Source organism: Chrysoperla carnea, chromosome 4 (assembly GCF_905475395.1).
Source record: "Chrysoperla carnea chromosome 4, inChrCarn1.1, whole genome shotgun sequence".
Classification (NCBI taxonomy): Eukaryota; Metazoa; Arthropoda; class Insecta; order Neuroptera; family Chrysopidae; genus Chrysoperla; species Chrysoperla carnea.
This window is the reverse complement of record NC_058340.1, coordinates 25,726,800-25,754,642: the sequence shown is the minus strand read 5'-3', so window position 1 is coordinate 25,754,642 and position 27,843 is coordinate 25,726,800. Positions and strand designations below refer to the sequence as shown.

Genomic DNA, 27,843 nt, shown 5'->3' with positions numbered 1-27,843 from the left:
GTTATGTGTTTTTATTTGTGAAATAATAAAATTTTTTTTATTATGTTATTATTTAGTTGTCATTTGGAAGCATCTATTTTTTTTATCTTGAAGCACTAATAGCGTCAATATATGAAAACAAATATGGTCATCATTGATAATCGGTATAATACGATAGATCAGACAAGCCGAGCAGAAATTCTTTATTCAACTGGAAGAAACAGCTTAAATGTCTTTCTCGAGACGTGATTTTATTTTTCATTTCTTTTCCATTAGGAACACTTCGGCTTACAGCTGATTGCCATTTGGCTTGCCTGCTTTTTGTTTGTAATTGGCCTTTCCCTAACAATATAAAAAATAAGTTGTGAAGTCGATCAAATAAAATTACCTATTCATATTTGTTCAGGATCACAAAATTTTACTCTCAAATATCGATATTTGGTTTCATATAAATACGCTGGGTTTAATCTCTCATGTGCAATTATTTGTGTGTTTAAAAATTTTAGCCTCTCCTACAAACGTCGTGGTTGAATAACTGTGTTATTGTTGAGTCGAAGTGTTGTTTCGCTATTGCAGTTTTCATCGGCACGAATTATTCCCAATGGCATACGATCGTCGTCAAAACCAGGATTGAGTATGATATTTGGAACCAATTCGATAATTTCTTGTTCGTCGTTGGAAACTAAACAATATTTTTAAAATTATTATCTTAAATTAATTTTTAACTGAAAAAAACAACTTTTAACTGGGATTATTTTAAATTATTTTATGGCCTTCAATTAAAAATGTTACCATAAGGATTAACAAAAAATGCTTCTTTAAAGTAATAGCACGCATTAATTCCTACTAAGTAATAAACATTTTTGTTATTGGGAAAGTCACTGGGGGCGTGATTTTGATGGATTGAGGGAATCAGTTGTTATTTCTTTTGGAATTTTTTTTTTTTTTTTTTTTTTTTTTTTTAAGGACAGTTTTAAAATTAATTTGTCTCATTTAAAATAAAAAAGAATGATGACTGCAACACACATTTTACGCCATGGGCTTTGATCCCAATATAATACCAAAGATGTAGCGTCTGTCTCTACTGGTTCCAGAAAGGGTAGAACCAACGATGTTGGTTAACACCTATGAAATTTTAAGCATTTCTGAAATGACTCACTAAAACTACGCTCGGTCGCAGACCGCCTATAGCACCTTTTCGGAAAATCAGAGAATTACTAATCCGAAGATCCATCTACATTATATTCAAAAATTTCCATGCATCATGAATTATAGAATAGCCCATTTTCCTGGACGGTTTTATTAATAGACTACTTAGGGAACAATAAATTCAATGATTTTATAGGATACTACACTCAAAGACTGAAATTTCTGACTACATATTAAGGGGTATCAAAAATACTTGAAGACCATGAGGTTTACTATAAGTTAAGGAAGAATTTACGGGAATTCAAAAAATTACAAAGGTTGTAGTTATTTAAGTTATGAATGGTTATTACTGAAAATGTTAAAAACTGGTTAAACAAAGTTACTATTAAATACTGACGGTAAATTTTGGGTTGATAAAAAACATAAAAAGCCATGCGAAAGAGCAAAATTATTATTTTTAATAAAAATAATACATATATATTGGTTTACAAACACAATTTATATAAATAAATGCAAAAACATGCCTAATTTACACAAGAAAACATAAAAAATAATACTACTTAACATCAAATTCATGGATAATAATAATAATAAATTATTATTATGCTCGAGATATTATTAATTTTTTTCTTGGAATACACTCGGCAACTAAAATGGTATGGAATTGCCAATCCAAAAAAGTATAAATACACCCACTCACAGAATGCGAGAGAGAAGAAAATTTTCTCTCACTCTTTGTACTATTTTGGGGACAGAAAAAAAAGATTTGATCTCTGTTCTTCTCACTCACGTAAATGGAATCTTTGGAACTTAACAATACGCTCCTTTGTAACTGTGCTAAAAATAGAACTATAATTTTTCTATTTAACCAAATTAGATATTTTCATTAATGAATAAATACGCCACTTGTTGATTGCCGAGTTTATTCCAGATAAAAATGAGCATATTCCCAAAAGCAATCCTGTATAATCAATTATTAATTAAATAATAATCTACACACAAAAATAAAAACGATCTATCTACATATTCTTTTTTATGATAACATTAAACTCAATTATATTTTACTTGCGCTAGTGATTGAGTGCAAAAAAAAAACTGACATCAAACTAAAATATCACATAAACTTGGATACAATTATTACAAATATGAAAAGCATTTGTAAATATTTTATAAAATTAGAATTTTAAAGCTGAATTCACACTTTTAAGGCAATTGCGTTTTTTGCAAGCGCCAGGCAATGTTTTGTTCGACATTGAAAATTTAAATAACGTCATGTCTAATAGCACGTTAATTTTCTGATTCTCGTATATACATATTTTGCTACTTTAATTATTTCGGACGGATAGAAATGCGCTTTTTTCACTTTTTTTAACCCATTTCGATCTATCATTATGGTCGGTATGTATTTAATACTTACTAGATATTATAAAACAATTTTACTTTATACTAAAACCAATTCATAATCGTCATCGTGTCGGAAGACTAGGAACTCTTTAAATTGTATTTTACTGACGAACAAGTATCATTATAAATTACAATTTCCGCATGGATCTTTTATCCTCAGAATAAGAAATTTAATTATTTTAATAGAATGACAGTTACCGTGGAAATTTGTATATGCTGGTTTTTCCCATCAACCTTTGAACAAATTTTGGAACGTTTGAATTTGAACAAATGTTTGAAGCAGACCATGTACGCACACTTAAGCGTGTTATTGATAATGATTTTCTTTTTGGACGTATTCAATACGATGTAAAATTGTTTTAATTGAGTAAAGATTTTAAGATTAATATCATTAAGAATTATCACGTTGAACGTACGAGTAGACATGACGCTTAAAAAAGTTTTTTGATGCTCAAACTGTGCGAATTTTAAATACTTTTAATTAGGTATTGGAGCAAATTTATGTTGCATAGAAAAATATTTTTATCAAGTATTCTCTCAAACCAACTTGAAAAACCGAAGCTGTGTATTTTAACATTAACCGGAAAATGCATTTTTAAAATCTAAAATTGCTTAAAGAGGCGATAATAAACCAAGGCTGCTTATTTATGAAATTTTCTACGAATCGAACAGTTGAATTGAAAACACAAATTTATTAAAACATTGACCTTTTTCACTGATTTGCTTTTGTTTTGGGCAAAAAATTATGTAAGTTAAGACGAATATTTTCGCCCGTTGTCATACAGCACTGTTAAACAAAGATGGAACATATATGGCATCTCCTCACTTGAATAGTTTTTTGATATACTGACCGAAACAAAAAAGAATCGTTTTGGTAGAACTGTTGCTGTTATCTCGATATTTATAGATTTGAGGTTCGAACCCCTATATTATGTATTCTTGTATTTTTATTCATTTAAAATTTTTTCCGAACCAATTTTTCATCTTGGTTTGAGAGATACCTCTGCAATTTTCGGCTTCATATACCAAAAAATTAAAATATACAAAAATTTTGAATATAAAAAAAAATTTTGTTTACTACGTATTTTCATAATTGTTCGTTAATTAATTTTATAATATAATTTTCGACTAAATTTTAATAAAATTTTGTACAATACTTCAATTCCTATAATAATATTCTACTAAAATTAATCACCCTTAACCTTCTTAATAAAAAAAAGTAAATTTTTTATTGAAAATTGTTAGGAATGTACAAGGTATTAAAATTTTCTACATTACTAGAACAACCTACAACTACGAAAACAATTTTTTCTGTCCCATAATCCAAAATTACTAATATCACAAATAGGAATCGAAAATTTATTACTACTAAATATATTCATTAAAATTGACTTTAGTTTTGTAAATAAATTAATTATTCATTAGCGATTAGTTTTTTATTGATTATGCTTGAGTTTCTTTTAAAATTTAACATCAAACCAAAACTAAAATTTTTTATAAAAAAGAAACAATTACTTAACCCTTCAGAACGGTAGGGAGATTATTTTAACACTTTTCAAGTGAACATTTTTTTTACTTTCAAATAATTTTTTGCGTTACAGGCTGGTTAATAATTATTAAAAATTCAAAATTATTAATAGTCGTGAGAGTTTTTGTCATCACTTCAGTAAAGTTGATTAAAAAAATCCGCAATTCGTGCCAGAATAGAAATTAGTGTTTTCAATGACAGATGATAGATAAATATAATATGATAACTAATTATTATTATAATGTATTTCATAAGTGACATTATCTATTCAGAAGATTTAATAAGTAAATTTAATATACTATTATTTCATATGAATTAATGTATTTTTACATGTAAACATATGTAACCAAAAAACATATTTAAGCGAAGTTTGAACTTTAACTTTTGCCGTTTTTGCAATAGCGGGAGATTTATCCCTCATCACAAGTGTAATAATTGTGATAACGAAAGATGACCAGCCTGAAGGGTTAAGGCTGAGTATTGAATACAAGCAATCAAGCCTAGATCCTAGATACAGAAATGATCTTATGAACCAACCGTATGATATTACGATTTTTCATTGGAAAAATCTACTCTATCATGATTTGATACAGTTCATCAGATATTTCTATTTGATAGCTTGCTTAATAGCTTGCACTTAAAGCTCAAACAAAAACATTGATATCAACCTCGATAATATCCTTTAATAATGACTCCATTCACCCAAATAACATTTCAACATTGTAAACTTATAAAATATAATTTAAACTGTTTTTATTGATACTTCTGTGATGACTTAGGAAACATTCATGACGCGTTACCATCTTCTGCCCACGCATGCAAACAATTTAAAATTGAGAATGAATAAATTTTTTTCCAGGCTTTATTCAAATTATTGCAGATGTACCGACCCGTTGCCAAAAAATTTTTAATAGACAAATTATACTAAATACTCAAATTACCAAAAATTATAAAAGAGCTTGAAAGTTACCCAATGCCCTGTGAAAAATCCACCCGTAATAGATTAAAGAATAAGCTCTCCAAGTGTGATTTCAAGCGCTCTTATAAATAAACTTTACATTCTTATTTTTCTAACTTTTTATATTATTAAATCAAAAGCAAGTTAAAAACTTGGTTGACATCAATGTTTAAAACACAAATCGTATACACAGGATTGGAAACTTCAAAAAAAGGAATTTTAGTACGTCGAATGAAAATGGGGAGAACTTATTTATGGTTCGTATCATGTTTACGTATTCGAAGTCAAGAGAAAGCTATCTTTCTATCGAGGAAGACTAAAACACTCTCCAATCTCTAGTATTTGATGGCACAATATCTACCGAGGTAATTTACGAAGTGATACATTTTCAAAATGATAAAAATGATTTTAGTCAGATAAAATAGGGAAAGTATACTTTTGTTGTTATACATACAAGCTGATGCCCTCGAATGCTCAACCTGCAGATGAACCAACCTGTTGAGGTAGAAAATATTCCTCCGGTCATATTGCCAATCAAGTTTAAATAACCGAATAAGTTTAATAAAAAAAACTGAATACGCTTACAATTATAGAAAACCGGATACTCTGTACTTCTACTCTCAATGGACATTGCCACCTCTTCTTTTGAGTATTAGATAGGTTAAAAAATCGTAGAAAAATATATTTATTAGACTTCTTTCACCGACCCCTTACTACAGATTCTATGTATACGATTGTGGTTTAAAATTACCCAAATTAAATTTATTTTACATAGTAAATATGTGTATAATTAGTATAAAAGAAAGTAAAAAAGCATTTTTTAAGGTAGTATAGCAGTATCAAAGTTATAACAGCTATTATTTTAGAAAAAAATTAATTTATATGAAGTAATTTGACCAGTAATAGTAAGCAGTAACAACTTTCGTAAAATTTTTAATTTGATATTAATGAATTACTGGTAAATATAACCTACAATGTCAAATGTAGCAAACAAAGACACAAGTAAAATTTTAATTATTTTCAAAAACAAAAATATAAAAAAGTCAACGTCATTTAAAATATGTTTTTAATTATGTCGCAAATGAGAAGAAATGAAAGACAAATATTCATTTTATTTAACATATAAAGCTATTTTCGAGAATTTGAATTCAGCGCGCTTAAGCGGTCCGCCATTTTACCTTAAATTTATTTTACTCACGAGCCCACATAACAAGGACGTGAAGCTCGAGAGAGGGTAGGTGGTCCTCGGTTGTTGAGTACTTTGTACTGCGCATCAAGCTGTTTTTCGTTTTTAATTTTTTGTATTTTGTTTGAAATCAATTGAAAGTGATTGAAAACAATTTCAATTTTGTACACATCGCTTTCTCTCTCGTTGAGAGAAAGATATCCTGATGAGCAGTACAAAGTGATGAAAAGATCCCGCAAAGATAGGCGCCGTAAATTCATCTACGCGCGCTTATAGCTCGGCATAAGAGTTTCACGTCCTTGTTACATGGGTTCGTGATTTTACTTCATCCTAAATACAGTTCTGACCGAAAACAAAGACGCCAAGTTTAAAAAATTAATTTAAAAAAAAGAACTGTACGGTTACTTATGGTGAAATTCAATAATTCTTATACTTCAATAATTCGTTTTTGATGATATTTAATACATCAATTTTGCATACATAAACCATTTCCGGTACAGTTGAACAAAAACAATCATAAGAGCCCGAGTACCTCTTAAATGGTACAGTAAAAAAATTTAATTTTTTCTGTTAGCTGAGAGAACTATGATTTTTTGAATAAATTTTTTTTTCTAAAATATTAGTTAACTGTGACCTTTGATACTGTTATAGTACCTTAAATAGTTATTTATTTTATAATTTTTTTTTTTAATATTTGAAATATTAATAAAATAGCACTTTTATTTCAGCAATTTCTATCACAAATTATTTTTGTACCTAATTTTAGCTTTTAATAATAATAAATATTTTAAGCAAACATTTCTCTTTTAAAGAGCTACTAAGCATTCATCAAATTTATAACATTTGAAATTTATATTTAAAAAGCCATTTGCTGATCCCATGAAGTTTATAATTAAAAATTGGTTCCATGTTAACCTTTTTGGGTAGTTACTACTTAATTTCTCACTATAGGTAATTTGATATTATTTTGTATATTATATTGATAATACCCCTTAATACGATTGTACGGTACAGATTGTGCATTTTTGTATTATTCATATACGGACATTTTTATTTAAAATGTACATTTAGGACTCATCTAAATTGAAAAATTTTAATTATAAATGATATTCCAATAATCTAGTTTCAATAGTTTAATTATGATTGCCAAGTCTTGTTCGTTATAAAGTCGGATCATTACATTATGATTTTTATTTTAAGGACCCAAAAGTTTCGAAAATCTAGCCCATTTGACAAATAGAGAAATATTTACTAGGATATTGCCTTAAATTGACCCTAGAAATCGCTCTACGTATGGAATTTTGGACGTTAAATCAGAACTACACTTCCAGTCATCAAATAAACCCGATTTTGATATTTTTGGGTAAAAAGATATCTTATGTACTGAGTTTTATTGAAATTGAAGACAACCGATTTTTCTTAAGGAACAAATTTTTTTATTTCGGAATTTGATTAATCTCGGTATATATAGTAATTTTACCGTCATTATTTCGAGAACTATCCAGCTAACCGTCAAATAAATTTTATTTTTGTTTTTGATGGATAGTTTCCAAGATTTTTTGATACGTATATATTTTCTTCTCTTAATTTACATAATAGCTTAACTCCTTTGGCTTTATTGAACGTTTACATGATAAAACTGCTTCATCTGACTTCATTTGTTCCCGGAGTTAAGATTATTACTTCATGGTATACACTTTTAATTTATCTATACCGGAAAATGCCTATAAAATTTGTTATGCGTAGTAGGCCAGGTAATTTTTTTGTTAAAGCTGCAATTTATTTTGACTAAAATTATTGGAATATCGTTGCCTTCAAAATTTCATTAACTGACTAAAGAGATTTTATTTTTTAAATGGCTACACAAAACATTTAATAAAAATTATGTACAAAATAAATAATAATAAAAAAAATCAAAATTTATAATTCAAATAAATTTGACTAACCATAATCTCATTAAAATGAGAGTAGGGGGCGATTGGAGGGAGGGTTTGGTGAAATGAAATATAATGTGCTTTATTATATATACACACAAAAAACAGGTACATTCAAAATTCAAATCAAAACAAATTTTTTGTTTGATGATCTTTTTGGGTTATTGTTGTTTTCATATTTTGCCAGAAAAAAAACACTACACAATATACAACATCGATAGACAAGTGACAACAACATCGAGCACATCCGGAGAGATAAATCATATCACCTACTTACCAACAGGGGAACGTGATTCAATATATAGTAGATAACATACACCAATTGTAAGTATAACTAGTGTACCCATTACAATTGCAACAGCTGCCACCCAAACTCGAGTATCAAAATTTTCAGCACCCGCTAATAAATGACGAGCTAGTTCTGTAATAAAATTTTATTGTGAGATTATTTTTTATAATTTCATATAAGATTTCATTTTTTTCAATTTTGTTTATTGGAGATAATATTTACTAATCTAAACTTTATACTCTGTATAATCACAGACAGAACACGTAATCGTTGAAGCAATTAATATTCCAAGCAAATTAGTTACTTAAATTCTAAAGCCAACTTAATTATTCAGTTAATTGTCTAGTCTTTTTACTAAACGGGCGGCGTCGTTCAACAAGCGACAAATGATATTCAGCCGTAGCCTTAATACAACATTTAATGAAATGACTGGCTGATACTTGGACTATTCAATAATTATATCTCAACTCGAAGTCAATAAAAAGTCAAAAGCGTCGTATATTGATCACAAAATTTGCCAACGCACTATGACTCAAATCATCTGAGTTTTGGTTCTACTTCCTCACTCTGGAAAGTTATTACTCCAAAAAAAAAAAAAACAAAACAAAAATTAAGGGAATTGTTTTTAAAAAATATTTACCAATTTCTTCCATATGATGCAATGTTTTTGCATGAACTTCTACCGGTTCACCAGAACCTAATTGATTCGTTGCCCATACTCTAAAAGCGTATGTAGTATTTGGCTCTAATCTATAGACATCAATTTGTCTCTAAAAATACAAAAATTTGATATATTAAGGAAAAAGAATTAACATTTTTTTTAAATGAGCAATCGATACATACCAAATTAGGCGGAATATGATTCGGTGAAATCGGTGTCCATGAGTCATTTGAGTGTGCAAGTCGGAATTCGGCAGTAAAATCAATGATGGGATAACCGCCATCCTCTTTTACTTCCCAAAGAATAACGGCTAGAATCGTACTTGGGGCTACAGTTACATTGGGTAGGGGTGGAGGTGGTGTTCGAACAAAAAGATGGACTTTTTGACGGATATATTCACCATCAGGTCCATTAATATAACACGAATAGATACCCGAGTCATTACGATTCACTTCGGTTAATATTAATGTACCATTATTTGGTTGTATTGCAAGTCGTGATATCTGTCGTTCATGGCGTCCTTCATGCAGCCACATAAACTCTGGAGAATTTCCATCGTCATCATCAGAAAAAGGCACCAATTTTTCACCGCATGGAATTGTTATATTGTCACCTATATCTATCGCATATTTTGTAAGATCTGCGTTTGTGAAAACAGGACCTAAAAAGATAAAAACATAACATTATTTCACAATTTTTGCTACATAAAATAAATTATCAACGTTAGGAGTAGGATGAGGTATTATGTAAAATCAAAGTTGTTTAAAATTGAATGCTAAAAAATCATCTATTTTGTAATAAGAACCTTATTCGATTACTTATAAATTGAGTAATCTCTAGTTTACTTGAGCCAGTATTAAGAAATTTTCCTGAAGTTACAAAAAATTCGACAATTTTTATATATTTTTTCAAAAGCTGGAAACATATTTATTTTCATATAAATAAATAGAGTATTCAGATAAATGACAAATAACTGAATGTAGTGTCAGTTTTAAAGTTTTCGTAAATCACCTTCTTATAAAAATGTGTATATTCCCAATTTTTCTTTTTTTTTACTCTTTGTAAATCAACTTGGCGCCCCTTTGACCTTTTCTTGACCTTTCTCCGGGGCTCCTGCCTAATTCGCCTCGGATTAATCCGTCACTGACAGAATGATTGTAGAGTATACAATTTTAGCCAATGAAAGTGAAATTTTAACTGATTGACGAGAGGTTATAATTGAAAGGGAATTGGGAAGAAAGTGTATCATTATCTCTTCTTGTTACTTTGTAATAGTCTATTATTTATTTGCTAAATTTATCTCAAATCGGATATAATTACCTATAATTACTTCAAGCACGCATCGGATAATACTGCATTGAAATTAATTAACACATCCGGTTTTTATAAAGAAAACAAAAGTATAAATAACAAATTTAAATTATATAATACATTTAAGTTACTCAGGGTTTGAACAAAATATATTTTATAATTTCAAGAGTGAAATTTTGACGATTAAATGTCTGCTCTAGATATTTCCAGAACTGCTATGAAATAAAAGCTCTTACAGGATTTTAGGCGATATCTCAAAAACTACTCCTCCGGTCGTTAAATGGATTCGATTTTTTTTTAAATTCCGAAACTTCTTAACAAAATTGAAATATATCAGAATCATGTTTTTATCTCCGATTTGGATAAAAGTAATTTTTTAGAGTAATTTCAATTCAAAACATACAAAAATCGAGTCCCATGGGACGCGTAGTTTCAGTGATATTCGCCAAAATCGAATAAGAGGGTGAATACCCCAAAAACACAAAGCCAGTGTCCTTTGGCAACAAACAAGCTAAAAGGTAAGAACATTTAGAAGAGGTAAGAAAAGTTATTAAATACACTAAAATCCTCATGAAAAGTTTGTTTCCCCCTCCAAAAAAAATTCTGGATTTCGTGGAATTTCTTTAACGTTTTATTTTGTCATACAGCCAAAAACTTCTTGATTTGCATTGGCTCTTTAAAGGATTGGTTTTAATTTTTTCCCACATATTATAAGTAAATATTGGTATCAATAAATTTCCATAAAAAATATCTGTGGATTGAAAAAAAGTAACTTTTTTGACAGGAAGGCTTTTACAATAACATTTAAAGATTTTACCACGTACTCCAGAATTTACAAACCCTGTTTTAATTAGTTGACATCAATTCTAAAACTCAAGCATTCATTTTCATTTATTTAAATTGAATTAGTTGTATTTTTCTTCTAATAACTATAATATACCATCATATATGGTAGAAATGCATTATATGGATAAACATATTTTAAAGTAGGTCATATATAAACGGTTTTACGTGATGCATGGGTTTAGTTTTTTTTTTTTTTTTTTTAGTTGTATAGAAAAAAAATGATAAAAGTCAATAATTTCCATTCATGTATTTGTATAGAGAAATAAATATTAATTAAAACGTTTATCAATTCATATGATGATGAATGTTATATATGTCAGTTATGTTTACATATATGCAATTAATAGAACTTAAATGTTATATAGATTGCATAACTATCGCATGTTTTCTATTAAATCAGAACTTCTAGCTATAGCTATACGATCGAGGAAATAAAACTGAAAAAACAGTTTGGCTCAGGAATCAACTCCGCATCAAGAGTTTTTATGAGAGGTGATTGAAAATGTGCTCAACAAAATCATATCCATGCGAACTAGGGATTTTTCGATTTACGTCCATAAAGTGGGACAGACTTTCTTACTTGACCTCAACGTTTTCTTGACTTGAGTTCAAGGTTGTGACTTCGGTTAAGTATCTTAAAAAATGTGCATCATCATCCTATATGACTGTGCAAAATTTCAAATCGATATTCTTATAAATAACAAAAATATGAGGGTGTCTTCATCTTAAATGCGACAAACTGTATAAGCGTTCAAAAAAAAGGCGTTTTAACCTCATGTAAACATGATATATACAATTTAATTTATGGTATAGGTTCATTAAATAGAGATTAAATTTAATTCATAATTAAATGAAGATTATTTTTAATTTTTAGCTTCTAATTAATCTATTTTCTTGGTTCTTTTTAATTCATTTTTTTCTTTCTCTTTATTTTTACATTATTTGCTTTTCTTTTTCAATATTCATCTTTATACCAAGAAGGAGAATTTCTAGCTGATAATAATGGATCTATAGTATAGTAACTTATATATTTTTTGAGCAATCAGACTTCTTTTATAAATTTGGATATTTTGATTCACCACAAGTGACAAATTAATCAATCCAAAAATTATATAATCGTGAATCGATATGATTAAAGTATTTACGTTCTAAAAACAATAAAATTTGCAACAAAGGTCAAATTTTAAATGTTTATTTTGACTCGATCAATCTTTGACCTTTTGCAATAATTAAGTTATTTTTCACATGGTAGAAAATAATATAAAACAGGTGATTTTTTTAAATTTTTCATCTATATATTTCGAAAAATCTTCTATCGATTCATTTTTAGAGGGAATGGGTGGAATGTTATTTTTTTTAATTTTATACGGGAACGTCTTTATAGTCAAGGCCTTTGTGGAAATAAATATGTTCTCTAACCCAGAATACTTTGAAATTCGGAAAAAGAATATGTGAAGTAAAACTATCTCTGAAAAAGTCAATCAAAGTCTGAAAATATTAAATAAATTACGAAATTATGACATTTAAAAACAGAAAATGGTAATAGATTGAGACTCTTTCGGAAGAAGTTTTCTGAGGTACTATATTACTTTGTTACTCTTTCTTCCGAAAGAGTTTCAATCTATTACCATTTTCTGTCATTAGATGATTGAATAATAATTTATTTAATGTTTTCAGACTTTTTCATAGATAGTTTTACTTCACATATTCTTTATTTGAATTTCAAACTAAGTATTCTGAGTTCCAGAACAGATTTATTTTCACAAGGGGGAGTCAGTCAACTTTGTTTTTTTAAATGAAACTACATATTTACTCAAATTTTGGTACCTAATTTTACGGTTTTTAAAGCTAAAAACTAAAAGATTAGAATAAGAAAAAAATTTTTGTGGTAAGTTATTTGTTTTTCGATAAAAATTACTTTGAGAATATGTTGGTATGATAACTAAATATCAGTTTTTTTAACAAAATATCCGTTTTGCGGCAAAGAAAATAATATTGTAGTTCCATTCAAAACAGATAATGTACTTTTCAGTTTTTTATTTTCTTTCCGTTTTCGAAATATAAGAGTGAAATATAGTATGGTTATCGGTAGTATAATAAATGTATATAACTGATGATGTCCTATGCATGGGTATGATATTAGAGAGTTACATACAAACATATATGCATACAAGTGAAGGTAATATAAGCGTGTTAAAAATCACCTGTATAGTAAACATCCCAACAATAAAAGAGACTAGGTAATTATTATATTTTTTATTAATCAATGAATAACAATCATTTTCATTAAAAATTAATATTAAAAAAAAATCTAAATCAAACATCCAATTATGGACCCCACAATAGTACTATAAATGTATAAAACATTATCTAAACTTGGTTCCCCCCTATATACTCATGTGATTCACCTTTTTATTGTAACATAAACATTGATTGTATATATGTAATCACAATTAGACAATATTAAATCATATGAAACCTTCAATTAAAAATAAATTAACAAATAAATTACATTTGTTCAACAGCATCAAACATCAGGAAAGCTTAGTACATACTAGTGATGTGACAAATATTCGCATTCGTCTTCGAATGTTTTTAACAAAAAGAATTATATATGTAGATTAAAGCCACCCCTCATAAAGAGCCAATGCCAAACAAGAAGTTTTTGGCTATGAAAAAACAACTAATATTTTTCACTTTTTAATCACAGTTAAATCTGACTGTTGGATAAATGCAATTACAGCAAACTAACCTCAAATCAAAACAATACTTTTTGCTTTAAAAGAGTTTGCTTTTAAAAGAGTCCGACTTATACGGACTCTTTTATGTTTATGACGGATTATATGTATTAAATTAATTCATAACAATTTGCGAGCGCTTCATTTGAAAGTTACATTTGCGAATATTGGAGATAAACATTCACATTCGCGAATATACAAAATATAAGATTCGTCCCATCACTAGTACGAACCACAAACGAATTCTCAATTGTTTTATTACCCTGTGTATAATGAAAATTACCCCGCGTTCATTGTGAAAAACATGAGATCTGAGACATTCTTTACTTGCTCATGTGGTATGTATACTATTTTTCTGAAAAGCGACAACTTCGTTTAGCGCAGCGAGACGAAAGTTGACACTTTCCGCCCTGAGGGTGCAAAATGTTATTTTTACGTTTTTATCTTTTGTTGCTTCTCATCTCATATTCAAAAAACTTTATTTTAACTTAACTTGTATGTATGTATGTCCTGGAATTCCAGTATCAAACGTAAGTAGTTTTTCTGTCTCAGCTTTGCACTCTTCTTTCGTAGTGCAGCTCTAAGCGATCGGAACCAGAGCTTTTTATAGAATGTTGTGTTTTTTTGACAATAATTCACTGAGTCAAAAAGTTATCACTTTATTTTCCAATTCTTTCATGTAGAAAGTAATATTGCAGTATAAGGAAACAAGAAAAAAACCAAAATTTTTGCCTTTGTCCAACTAGAACTTCTCTGTATAGTAATCAATATTTCTAATGTGAAAATTTCAATAAAGAGGTGAAAAATCTTTAGCTAAGCCTAGAAAATGCGTTCTTCATTAATCTGAGGAAGAGAGTTATTACTTTTAGGCCCATAAAAGCCCTACCTACAGGATAGTTTCAATCTATAATAATTATAATAAACTTTACATACAAACTAGTTTTATATTAAAATGTTATAATTGTTGATACCAAGGTCACCAATAATGTTGTTGTAAACAATGTATATCACACAAAAAAAAAGTTTTTTTTTAAATGTTACTTACATTTCAATCTAATTATTATTGTTCCGTGTTTGTAAATTTTAATGGATGATAAATAAATAAATCAACTGTGGATTATTTATTTTTATTTATGGTTTTCTTTAAGCGAATTTCCGAAGGACATGGAGCTATTGCTTTTTGTACTGATGATGGAATTTTGAAAATCGATAATGTGTCGTAATTTAAGTCCGATTTGCATAAAATTTGGTGTAAAGAAGGGTTTTGGTATTTGAAAGATCAAGTTCGTTAATGAGAAAAATCAACAGATAAACAAGGGGTGGGGGGATGATGCGCAAAGTACTATCTGGTTGACTCAACTGGTTGACCAGTTTTAAGCAAAAAAGTAGTCTTGTGATTTTTATCTAGACGCTTAGTTTTCGAAGTAAAAATTCTTGAAAAATTAAAAATACAATTTTACATATCTGAGGGAATTCGCTCGGCTAACGCAGCTCCTGGGCTATGAATGTTTTTAATTTTATAATTTATGTTATGAAATATTTATCGGCTTTTAATTTCTAATTTTATGAGATTTTTAAATACATATAAATAATTATTACTTAGGTAAATTATCAGAGGTGATAAATTACAAACTTTAGATTAAATTTAGTATACTCTTAATTTATTACTAACACTTATGTATCCAATCTATTTAAACTTTAAAAATATAAATTATCCGGCGAAGCGGGTGAGTATCTGCCAGTATCTTTATTAATTATAGCTAATTATATGTTTTATTCGGATATATGAGCTATATTATTGTACAGTTTCATTAAAATCCATTAGGTAGTTTTCGAAATCGTCAAGCGAAGAGAACGCGTTATTCTGATTTATAAACTATATCATTGTAAAGTTTCATTTAAATCCATTCAATAGTTTTTGCATGAAAGCGTAGCAAACAAAGAAACATACAAACTCACTTTCGCATTTATAATATATAAAAATGCCGCATATATAATTTTTTTAAATAAAATAGTTGTTGACTTTTTAAATCGGATTTTTGGCCCAACCTGTATCAGTTTGATTTCTTTATTATAATTTTTTTTAATAATTCGGTTCAACAGGTTAGACATATGATAAATAAATAAATAAAGTAATTCATAATTTTTTTTTCCTTTTTTTACAAATGACTACTTTCAATGTCAATATAGTAATTATTATTACATTACAGGTATACACTTATACAGTATAGATATTAATGATTGATTTGAAAATATTTTTAATTATTCTGTGAATAAAAATAATTAAATGCTTATAAAACATTTAGTAAAACTAATTATTAAAAGAATAAATAGAAATAATTTATGTTAATTTTTTATAATTTGCTACAATTGTTTTTGTAAATATTTATACTAAATAAATAATAGAAAATATATACGATTTGTATTATAAAAGTTTCAAATTGAGTGAAAAGTTTGTGAATGTGTTAAGGGTGAATATGTGAACGATGATTTTTCGCTTAATAATAAATTATACTAAAAATAAAGCCTGCCTTCCTGCGTATATTTAAGGGTCATATAAACAGAGTAATTGTCGCTTTTTCATATTTTGAATCATTATACCATGTATATATGAAATATACATAGTATTTTAAGTTTCGTCCCAAGTTTGAAACGCTTAAAAATATTGATGATACGAAAAAATTTTTGGTATAGGTGTTCATAGAATCACCTAATTAGTTCATTTCCGGTTGTCCGTCCGTCTGTGGACACGATAACTCAAAAACGAAAAATGATATCGAGCTGAAATTTTTACAGCGTTCTCAGGACGTAAAAAGTGAGATCAAGTTCGAAAATGAGCATCATAGGTCAATTGGGTCTTAGGTCCGTAGGACCCATCTTGTAAACCGTTAGAGATAGAACAAAAGATTAAATGTAAAAAACGTTCCTTATAAAAAAATAAACAATTTTTGTTTGAAACATTTTTTCGTAAACATCACTGTTTACCCGTGTGGGGGCCAATTAGGCGGAAATTTTATAGTATGCACTATACTTGAATATCAGTTATGTATGTGTCACATGTATGTATGTGTTATGTGATAAAGAAATCAACACTGACAATGCATTGTATTTCAACAATTAACTCAGTCAATTGTTTGTTTTCACTTGTTTTTTACTTCTTATATTTTTAATTTCACTTAGACCGTCAGAAGTATAACTATGACAAAAAAAAAACGATGAAAGAGTATCAATATAAACATCCGATATTTGGACAAATGATCATTTAATTTTCAAGTATTTTTTGAGGTTTCCAAACTTAATGGCCACCTCATATAGTCATATAACACATAAAGAAGTATTTCTAAGGTAGTAAGATAATATGGTAACATTTTATGGTATTTAGGTCACAAATTCAATCTAATGCGTGACTCTTAATTTATATTTATATTTCCGAATGTACAGAATATTTGAATGCATTTTTAGGAAGAATATTCGAAGTTTAAGAAATTTACTGAGTGTAACAGAAAATGTGTGACACATTATGACAACTATTTCGAACGGTTTTGTATTCAGAGAACACGTGTACCATCTCCCATTGTTTCCACTCCCCTCCAGAGGACAGGAGTTTTAAACTAAAAATTGGACACACGAGTGTGACGAAAAAGAATTCAAGAGAAAATTCGAAAGTGGCAACTCTGTTACATAGTTTCATAGTTAAACAAATCAGGCTAGTTTTCTACGACCAAGTCTACCCCGCTTTTATTGTACAGTGGTGAGTACACTGCAGAGAAACTCTAAGTGCGGTTTTTAAAGTAAACCACGAAACTAGGTCGTGCTTAAATTAATATTAGGAGGCAGAATAACCTTGAAAATGAGGAGATACTCATGGAATTTGATAAAGGAAGAAGGAAGATATCACCATGTGACAGAAAAACAGCCTAGAGAAATGAATTAATGTATAAGATAAGAGACAGTTCCTTCAGATCGGTCATAATTTGACAAGCTTTTTGCGAAGAAAGAAGCCCATTCTTCAGATTTTAACGACAAAATAAGCTAATACTTCAGAATTTAAAGAAATTATTTAAAAATCCATAAATTTCCTGGGCGAGGCAAGACAAAGTGCGATCATAGATGCAATCTGCAATCTAGAATCGCAAGCAATTCGATTAATTAATTAGTCTAAAGATACCTAGTCTCCAGATGCCTCCCCCGGTTTGGTAAAGAGCAAAATAATCTGATGGTTGATCTATTAAGCCGTTACGTTTTTATAAAAACAATGAATCACTCTGTACATGTGTTGGTTTTAAAAAACTATTCTTTCTTTGTTTTTCCATTCCATATGTTTTCTATATATGAATGAAAAACCATTTTCTGATGATCAAATATGGGATAGATATTAAATTAGTATGCTCGTCATGATTTCCGATAAATAATTAAATTTAAAATATATATTCGATTGTTTTTATGTTGCATAATAATGAATTAATTAAAATGCTCCTTAGAATTCAAATTATTTGAAAAAATGAGCGTTTATTAAGGCCAGTGACGTAACAATTCTAGGTGGCGGCAACTACAATCAGTAAATACAAACTAAAATGGACTTGGCGACAGTGGACAGTGGCGGATTTAAGGAAAAAGATCCAGTTGGCAAAATCTATAAATATGGCTTTTTTTTTAGTTTTCGTTAATCAACTTGGTGCCTCCCTTGTGATGGCCTTTCCTTAAAATTTCCCCCTAGTTTTAGTCTTCCTTAATGAACTGCGTTCCCCCTTGCCGTGCCCTCTTATACAAATTTCCTCCCCCCCCCTTTTTTTGATGCACTTTAGGGCGCCTTAATTCAAGAGTCTAGTTGGCAACTAACTGCTCCTTTGCCATTCTTTAAATCTACCACTGTTTCTACTGTAAATAAAAAAAAACTCTTTAAATACACTTTACCAAGGGCAACCTTATTAAAAAAAATCAACAACTCCCGTTAAAGACAGCTGAAAGACCCCATAGGGATTTTTCAGAAAGAAAATAAAGCTATTCGTATTGAAATAGTGATTTTTTCGAAAATCGAATCGATTCACAACAAAAATTGAATATACGTTCTATTGACTGACCAATGGCCCGCTACCAATACATTCTTGGATACGTAATCTACAATGAGTTGGCAAATAAATTGGCTTAGCGTAACTGCTAGTATTGTAAGGTCATACTAAGCAAAATATTTCTATCTAAATATGATTGCAAATTTTAAATTCGACATGCTATTAAGTATTATGGATCCCAAAATGTTAATACCATTAATTTGAAGGTCGTTTGTTTCGAAATCCTCATAATGTATTGTTGCAAAAATACAATTAGTAAAATTTTTCCATTAAAAATCGCAATCATATAAATACTAAAAACATAATTTCCGGTCTTATTGTTTGATGGAAATATTTTATGTAGCTTCAAAATAATTGCGACATGTATGGCTGAAATTAATTGTAACACGCTTTGTCACATGATTTTTCTACATGCTCCACCAAAGCTGTAATTAACTTCTTTGAAAACCGTTTTTTACAGTTAAACTTCGTTAAGAAAACTTATACAAATTCGTTTTAATCACGCATACAATAAATATACTTAAAAGGTTTATTTACACCCGTCGAATTTTTCTAAAACCATATATTAGGACCGATTTGCTTTCCCGAAAATATTCCAATATTTTTCACGTTTCTTTACTCTTTGGACGAAAAAAGCAGCGAATCAAAAACCACAGTATTTATTCTTTGTACCGTGATAAGTATTAAAAAAAGATATTGATGAATATACTCCAATAGTATACATAGTTTTAAAAACTTTTAAGAAAAAGAAAACCGACTTCAAAAGAAAAACTTTTCCAAAACAAATTAATATACATAAAAAGTAAAAAAATAACGATAATATAATGTAGTTAAAATTAATGTTATTTTTGGAGTCAGTGTCAGCCAAGGAAACAACTCTGACAGAACAGTTTGCTACATTAGCTTGGGTGACACCGACTCCAAAAATAACAATAATTTTAACTACATTATATTATCGTTATTTTTTTACTTTTTAGTGCATATTAATTTGTTTTGGAACTCTGAAATGTATCTGAAGTACACTAACTAATTTGTCACTAAAAAAAGAAACATCGAAATCGGTTGGCGTGATATTGAGTTATTCGTCTTCTTGTCGTGCATACTTAATGCAAATTTAAGACTTTTATGGTTTTCTCACGGATGCCGTTATCAGAACTGGACCAAATTTAATGGGACCACAAGGGAAGCACCAGTTTTCAAATAAATAAAGAATCATCAAAATCGGTTCACCCAGTCGAAAGTTCTGAGGTAAGAAACATAAAAGAAATACAGTCGAATTGATTACCTCCTCCTTTTTTGTTTGAAGTCGGTTAAAAATATGAATTATTACTCTATAATATATTTTACCATAGCCAGGTTTAACTGTATTTCCATTAACATTTTTTTATTACTAATAATATTCTTTTATTTATAAACTAGAAATTTCACAAGGTCATTGAATCCATGAATTAAATTTTGTTATCAAAAAAATTTATCTCAATTGAGTATTTTTAAAGTCTAGACTTACAAGAATAAAAGAAATGAAATCATTTATTTTATATCTACAATATTAAACCAGGTAACTAAACAAAAACATACGAATTAAACCTTCTGGCTGTCATTTGTTTATTTCCTTGAATAATTAATTTTTTAAGCTTGTAAAAATAAATCTTCTCGCACCGTTTTGAATCAATTGAAATAAAATATGTTAAAATATGACATCACTTAATATTGAAGTAGCAAAGTTGCAAATGAATAAAATTAGAAATACTTCCGTGGGTATAGTATTAATAATTTTTTTTATATAGACGATTTTAATTTTTTTTACATTTTTATACCATGCATATATGTAATATGTAAGGTATACTAAGTTTAGTCCCAAGTTTGTAACGCTTAAAAAAAAGATATCAAGTTGAAATTTTTACAGCGTACTCAGGACGTAAAAAGAGAGTACGAGTTCGTAAATGAGCAACATAGGTCAATTGGGCCTTGAGTCCATAGAACTCATCTTGTAAACCGTTAGAGATAGAAGAAAAGTAATTAGGTAAAAAATATTCCTCATAAAAAAATAACCAACTTTTGCTTGAAACATTTTTTCGTAAACATCTCTGTTTACCCATGAGGGCGCCAATTAGGCGTAAATTGTCCTAGTATGTATTATATGCAAATATCAGTTATATTAGTTATGTATAAGTGTATATATGTATGTGTAATGTGATAGAGTAATCACTGAACGCTGTCTATGCATGGTATTTCAACAATTAATTCAGTCAATGGTTTGTTTTCACTTGTTTAATCTAATTTAATAACTTCAGGAAATTATGAACTATGAAAATATCAGCTTTACGAAAAGAAAAATGATTTAAATTTAAGATGACAAAAACCAGTAGAAAAAAAAATCTTAATAAAAAATATTCAATCTGTATTCACTTAGGAATAAAACTACCATTATCACATACTGTAATTTCTTCGCAGCTTTTTAAATATTGAAAGATTCATTATATGTAAAACTAGCAGACACCCGCCTGCTTTGCTGTACAATTTCTCCTTTAAAAACAAAGACTATCACATTATAGCCCTCACTTATCCTACCTTTTGTTCACAATTTTATGAATTTTAATTTTTTGGTGAGGGAACTCCAACTTTTTTGAAAATGAAGTTTTGCCCTTGATACTCGCTGACATTCTATAGGTTCAATCATTAAATTAACCTGATGGATTAAAATTACCCCATCCACTGAGTTTCATCAAATTCCAAAACATTTTTGTTTGCGATTTTCTCGATTTTTTCAAAGGGGTACCCCTTAAAGAAATTGCAAAAAATCGAGAAATTTTTTTATCTCCAATTTCGATAAAACTCAATATATAAGGTAATTTTTACCCAAAAAGTACAAAAATTGGGTGCATTTGATGACTAGTTGAATAGTTTTTGAGATACGGACTAAAATCGATCCAAATATTGCGATATCTCAGAAACTCTGCATCCAATTATTAAATTAACCTGATTTTTATACTTTTTTTATTAAAATTACCCAATCCACTGAGTTTCTTTGACAAAATCGAGAAATTGCAAAAACAATTTTTAAGTTTTTGAAGCACACAAAAATCAGTCGAACTTTACGCACACACAAACGAACATAGCATTTTTATATACATAGTAGATTAGTTTTTAGTTTTATACAATGTGTCCCACGAATAGAATTTACAAATTTACTTATTTTGCATTTAAAGAAAAAAATCATTCTTTATAAAAAGTTTTGCTTATTCTGAAAAGTATGTAAGCATATTTAAAACTTCTTAATTATGTACAGGGTAGCGAAAAATTTGGAATCACCATTTTTCTTTTTGGTAAACTATCCTATAATAGACTTTAAGACTATTAAGACTATTATTAATTTGTAAGTTTAGTCAAGTTTTTTAATAATTAGCAAAGGAACTCTGATAAAGCAACATTCACTAGGAATGGAATTGTCAAAGTTGAAAAGATCTTAGAGTCATAATTGTTAATTACGAGCAACTTTTCTTAGTAACATTTTGTCAACGTATAAAAAGAAAGGTTAGTTTAAAGTTATTCCAAATTTTTGGCTACCTTGTACATTATTTAGAAGTTTTAAATATGCCTACATACTTTTCAGAACAAGAAAATTTTTTTATAAAGAATGACTTTTTTTCTTAAAATGCAAAATAACCGCTATCCGTGGACACACTGTATAAAATATGACTATGATGATAACTAGGATAAGTAGTTCTTATCTCACCGGCGTAGAAAAAACGTATTTATGCTACATACACCCCTACATCACACCGTAGACTTTAATACAGTGGGATAAGTTTATATTTTTGTGGAAAATATGACTAAAAAATTATAAAAGAAAATTTAGTAAGAGATTAGTTTATTTAAAAAAACCAAGTAAATACTAAAATTTTTATTTTATTAAAATTTTTACTCCTACTTTACATACACTGGACGTGCAGACATTGTAAAACCAACATGAGAGGAAAGAAAAAATTTAGAAGATATTTTATAGAACTATATTGTATTTCCTTTACAGAATCTGTTAAAATATTCAAGCTTCTATATTTAATAGTTTGCCCTTGACATTTTCTGCCAATTCGAATTTTACATATATAACTTTATAACCATTGTTTAAAATTTTTCATACAACGATAAAAAATACTTTTCAGATTTTCGATTAATAAAAAGGCATTCCTAACATACTGCTTGTGAGAGTAATAATTAGAATTATCTCTTGTAAATATTATAAATCACATGAAAAAAAAAACCTTAGAAGCATGGCATTTTAGTAAACGTTGATCTGTATTTGTCTCCATATAAAAAATTTCATCCACACTCTTCCACCCCCTGGAAAAAAATCATCTACGAAGTAAGCTGTATATCGTGTTAAAATTTGAGATCGTCTAAAAAATAGTCTACTAATAGTTTTGAAATATCTGTTAAAATTGTTTGTCTAGCCTGTTTTTTGAAAAAACATGCTGCAGAAATCTCTATATATTATAAATGCGAAAGTAAGAATGTTTGTTTGTTTGTTACGCTTTCACGCTAAAGCTAGCGAATGGTTTTTAATGAAACTGTACAGCAATATAGCTCATACTTCAGAATAACAAATGAAATATAATTTATAAAGATATATTAAATCTTTTCTGATATACTCAATGAATAATTACGACAATTATACATTTAAAAAAAAAAAAAAAAACAGAAAACCATACATATATTTTACCTGAGTAAAACAATCTTTACCATTATTTCGAGTGTTATATAAAGGGGATAAGCGAAAGCAATCTTTATCAATCTTTACTTTTAAACCCAGCGAAGCGGGTGGGTATCACTCTAGTAATACATAAAGATATGTTTTTAAGTTTAGGAAATTAATTATTTGATGGAATAATGGAAAAAAATATTTTACTATTGAACAAAAATTTTATTACTTTTTACGTTTTGAATAATCAATTTATCATGGAAGTAAGAGTTTTTTTTTCCGGAAAAATGATAGAAAAAGAAATGATACTTGGATCACTATGTTTCTACCATTCTCAATTGACATCACTGAAGTAGCAAATAAATAAGTTTAGAAATACTTCCGTGTGTAAACCGATTGAAAGACATATTGATTTGTTTTAAAAATGTATTTTAAATAACTTCAAGGGAATACACATTTTTTTATTAAACAATTATCTCTCATGGACAAAAGGATATTTTTCAATCAAACCGGATTAAATATCATCTTTTTTTCTTCATTAATATAATTATTTATTTGTTGCATGATATGAACTAATTAATATTTCATGATTAGCACTTTTTTTTTGTCGTTACAAATAGAAAAAAATTATTTTCAAATAAACAAATAGAAAAACGATTGGAAAATTTAACTTTGATTGAATGCAATTATCATGGTCAAAAAATATAAATAAAGTCCTTGTACTTAATGCAAGTACATTACTGTGGGTGAAATGTTACAAAAAAAATTTACTAGTCCAGTCATGTGAAGAGACAATGGAACAATAAAACGCTTTGAAATCGATTTTTCTTCGGGCAAGACAGATCGAAATGAGGTGTTTTGCATTCGATTCAGCAAGTCAATTATAAAATTGTGACCTATTTTGATTCTATACAATCCATGAGAATTTTTATGAGTATTACTTGGTAAATAAGCAACGAAATCGGGCAAAGCTTGTTACGCGGAGGTTTTTAGGATTTCAGGAACAGGGTATGAAGTTTCCTCGATGCACCTGGTGATCACGACTGGTTTTACATCTCATCCACAGGATTATTTCTATTATTGTTATAAAAGGCATCCAAAATAAATACACGGGGGTTTTCAAGGTGACTGATCACGAACTTGATGTCTAAAATACTCCTCGGTGTACCTGGGGATCTGTGTACCCCTGTTTGCAGATATCATCTCCAGTATTTTTCAAAAAATTACTCACGAAATGCATCTAAAATTGGTATTCGAGGGTTTTCGAGGTCGCTGATCACAAATATGATGTCTGAGAACAGCCCCGGTTTACCTGGGGATATAACATATGTCAATCGGATGAAAATGCCATATTTGATATGCATACCTTCTTTAGTTTTAAATTGAAAATTTTAATAAAAATACTTTCTAAAGGACAAATCGTCTGGCAATAAATTTTTAGTGTATTGAACAGTCTTATCTTTTATTCAAATGAATGGCAGACTGTAAAAAATTGTTTTCTTTATTTTATAAACAAATTTTAATTTTTAACTATGCTTTAATTCGTTATGCATAGTACTTTATACGTTTTTCAGTTGCTTGTGGATGTGTGTATGTCCTCTATAGGGACCGAGCTTCTAGAGTGTCACGCCAACTAGTGGCGAAAGCGTAAACCTTTTGGGCAATAATAATAATAGTAAGACTATTCCCCAGTAGCACGTGATTTTCTGTTGATTTTTTTTATCAATATAAATTTTTTAATTAATAAACAATGTCTTTATCAATAAAGTCATGTTGCATAAAAGGTTGTACAGAAAAATCCCGTAGAGAGCAAAAAATAAATTTACCGATAAAATTTTATACTTTTCCACAAAATAATTGTGGTGTACCATGGAAGGAGAGTAAGCGTATCAAATGGATAAATGCAGTAAACAAATATGTGTAAGTAATTAACAATTATTGTAAACAATAAAAATGACTTAATTAAGTTAGTATATATAAAAATATCTTGATATTTAGTTTATAAAAAGTAGTAAACAATCATGAAATAAATATACATTAAATCATACAAAATTTAACCTACAATTTTTTTATTTCAGAAAAAATCCGAAAGACTGGAAGCCGACAAAAAATACAAGGATTTGTAGTGCTCACTTTATAAATAATAATAAATCTGAGCATCCACTTCATCCATCCTATGTTCCTTCCATTTTTCCGGAAAAAAAAAATACTAAAAATTCAATTCAATCTTTGCAACGTTTTGAACGTTTGAAAAAACGTCAGTCAAAGAAAAATAATAATGTGGAGTTAATGATGATTGACAATGTAAATGAAAATCAAGAAAATAATAATTTAGCTAGAAAAGACAACAACAACAACAATAATAATAATAATAATAATAATACAAGTGACATAAGAATGGAGCAAGACCCAGTTGAAATTGAGTTTCAACAACAGACAAATAGTGGAGTGAGTGACTTAAATTATTTCCGTCCAGCATATAGAAGCATAAGTTGCCAAACAGACAAACAACCAGATCATTCGTCAGACGATTATTCATATTTTTTCTGTAATTTGGATCGTCGTGAAGGTGTAAGTACTGCTGCAGTACAGGTCCATTTATCAGTTAAAAAAATAGCTGACAAAATGTGTGAGGCTTCAATATCAGTTCCGAATAAAAATGTCAAGGATTCTGGTTGTGATCCTATCAATGTTGAATCTATTAAAGCAAACTGCCAAGGTTTCCATGGAATTTCTTCTGTTACTTCTGATGAGACTATGAGCAGCTTAACTGGTGTTACATTGACTCTTTTTTCATGGTTTTTAAACCTCCTTCCAGATGGTAAAACTTATAAAGTTGATAAAAAAATGAAATTATTAATAACTCTAATGAAACTTAAAACCGGCTTAACATTTACTGCACTGTCTGTTTTATTCAATGTTCATCGTACTTCTATTAATCGTATCTTCATAAAAAATTTACGGCAGCTGTATATTGCAATGGAAAAATTTATATTTTGGCCATCTAAAGCTACAGTTCAAGCATCTCTGCCTGAAGCTTTTAAATTACATTACCCTGAGACACGTGTAATTATTGACTGTACTGAGATTTACACTGAGGTTCCACCAGAAGTTAAGCACAGAGTTTTAATGTACTCTGATTATAAGCATCGTCACACTACAAAATTTTTAGTTGGGTGTACTCCAAATGGATTTATCAGTTTTTTGTCAAAGGGTTATGGTGGTCGTGCTAGTGATTGCTTCATTACTAATGATTGTGGACTAATTGATTTAATTGAGCCCGGGGATGTTGTTCTTGCGGATAAAGGTTTTCCACAAATACAAACTAAAGTAGAAGAAAAAAATGCGATCTTCGTAATGCCTCCATTTTGTAATAAAGATCAGTTTACACCTGAAGAAGTCGACGAAACATATAATATTGCTTCAGTTAGAATACATATTGAACGAGTGAATCAGAGAATAAAGGATTTCAAAATTCTTTCTAAAGTGCCAGTGTCACTATTACCTCATATTGATGAAATTCTTTTCGTGATTTGTGCTATTATAAACAATCAGAAACCACTATTCAAAGAACAAGATTAAACATCCTATAAGCATGGAATAAAAACATTTTTATAAACGTGAAAATTTATTTTCATTGTTAACATTATCATAATACTGACATACATTAAAATAAATAAGTTTTTATTTGAGTACATTTGGTTGTATTTGCTTTTTCTCTTACCAATATTATATCTTTTATATTTGAAAAATAAAAATCAATACATTTCAACAAATAGCATTCGTAATTATTTTCTATCATTTATATTTGCAGTTTATGATATAAAATTCACTGTTTAAACTTCAATATTAATTTTTCGATATAGTGAGTAAAATAAAATTTTTCAAGCTTTGGAATAATTTTTTGTAATAAGATATCATCACGCGCTACAGTAATCAAAATACTTCCAATCGGTGAGTAAATAAATAAATCACAAAATGAAATATTTGTCACATACATTTGCACTTGAATTTGTAAATAAATTGAATGGGTTTGACGCAATTGCAAACCGTTTTCATCCAATTTTAAATATTGCACATTACATACATTGT

At 28.7% G+C, this 27,843-nt stretch overlaps 2 protein-coding genes across 2 annotated transcripts; one reads left to right on the top strand and one right to left on the bottom strand.

Annotated features, from left to right (window-relative positions):
* LOC123297979 (protein sidekick-1) lies at positions 1–23,009 on the bottom strand. The gene is made up of 6 exons (XM_044879825.1): positions 22,993–23,009; positions 10,409–10,440; positions 9,271–9,749; positions 9,068–9,197; positions 8,416–8,559; positions 1–661 (listed from the first exon to the last, which is right to left on the bottom strand). The coding sequence occupies exons 1-6, from the start codon at positions 23,007–23,009 to the stop codon at positions 492–494; spliced, it is 972 nt and encodes a 323-aa protein (XP_044735760.1). The 3' UTR covers positions 1–491.
* Positions 23,010–25,358: 2,349 nt separating this feature from the next.
* On the top strand, positions 25,359–27,342 carry LOC123298226. The gene is made up of 2 exons (XM_044880178.1): positions 25,359–25,671; positions 25,830–27,342. The coding sequence occupies exons 1-2, from the start codon at positions 25,502–25,504 to the stop codon at positions 27,331–27,333; spliced, it is 1,674 nt and encodes a 557-aa protein (XP_044736113.1). The 5' UTR covers positions 25,359–25,501; the 3' UTR covers positions 27,334–27,342.
* The last annotated feature ends 501 nt before the right edge of the window (positions 27,343–27,843 follow it).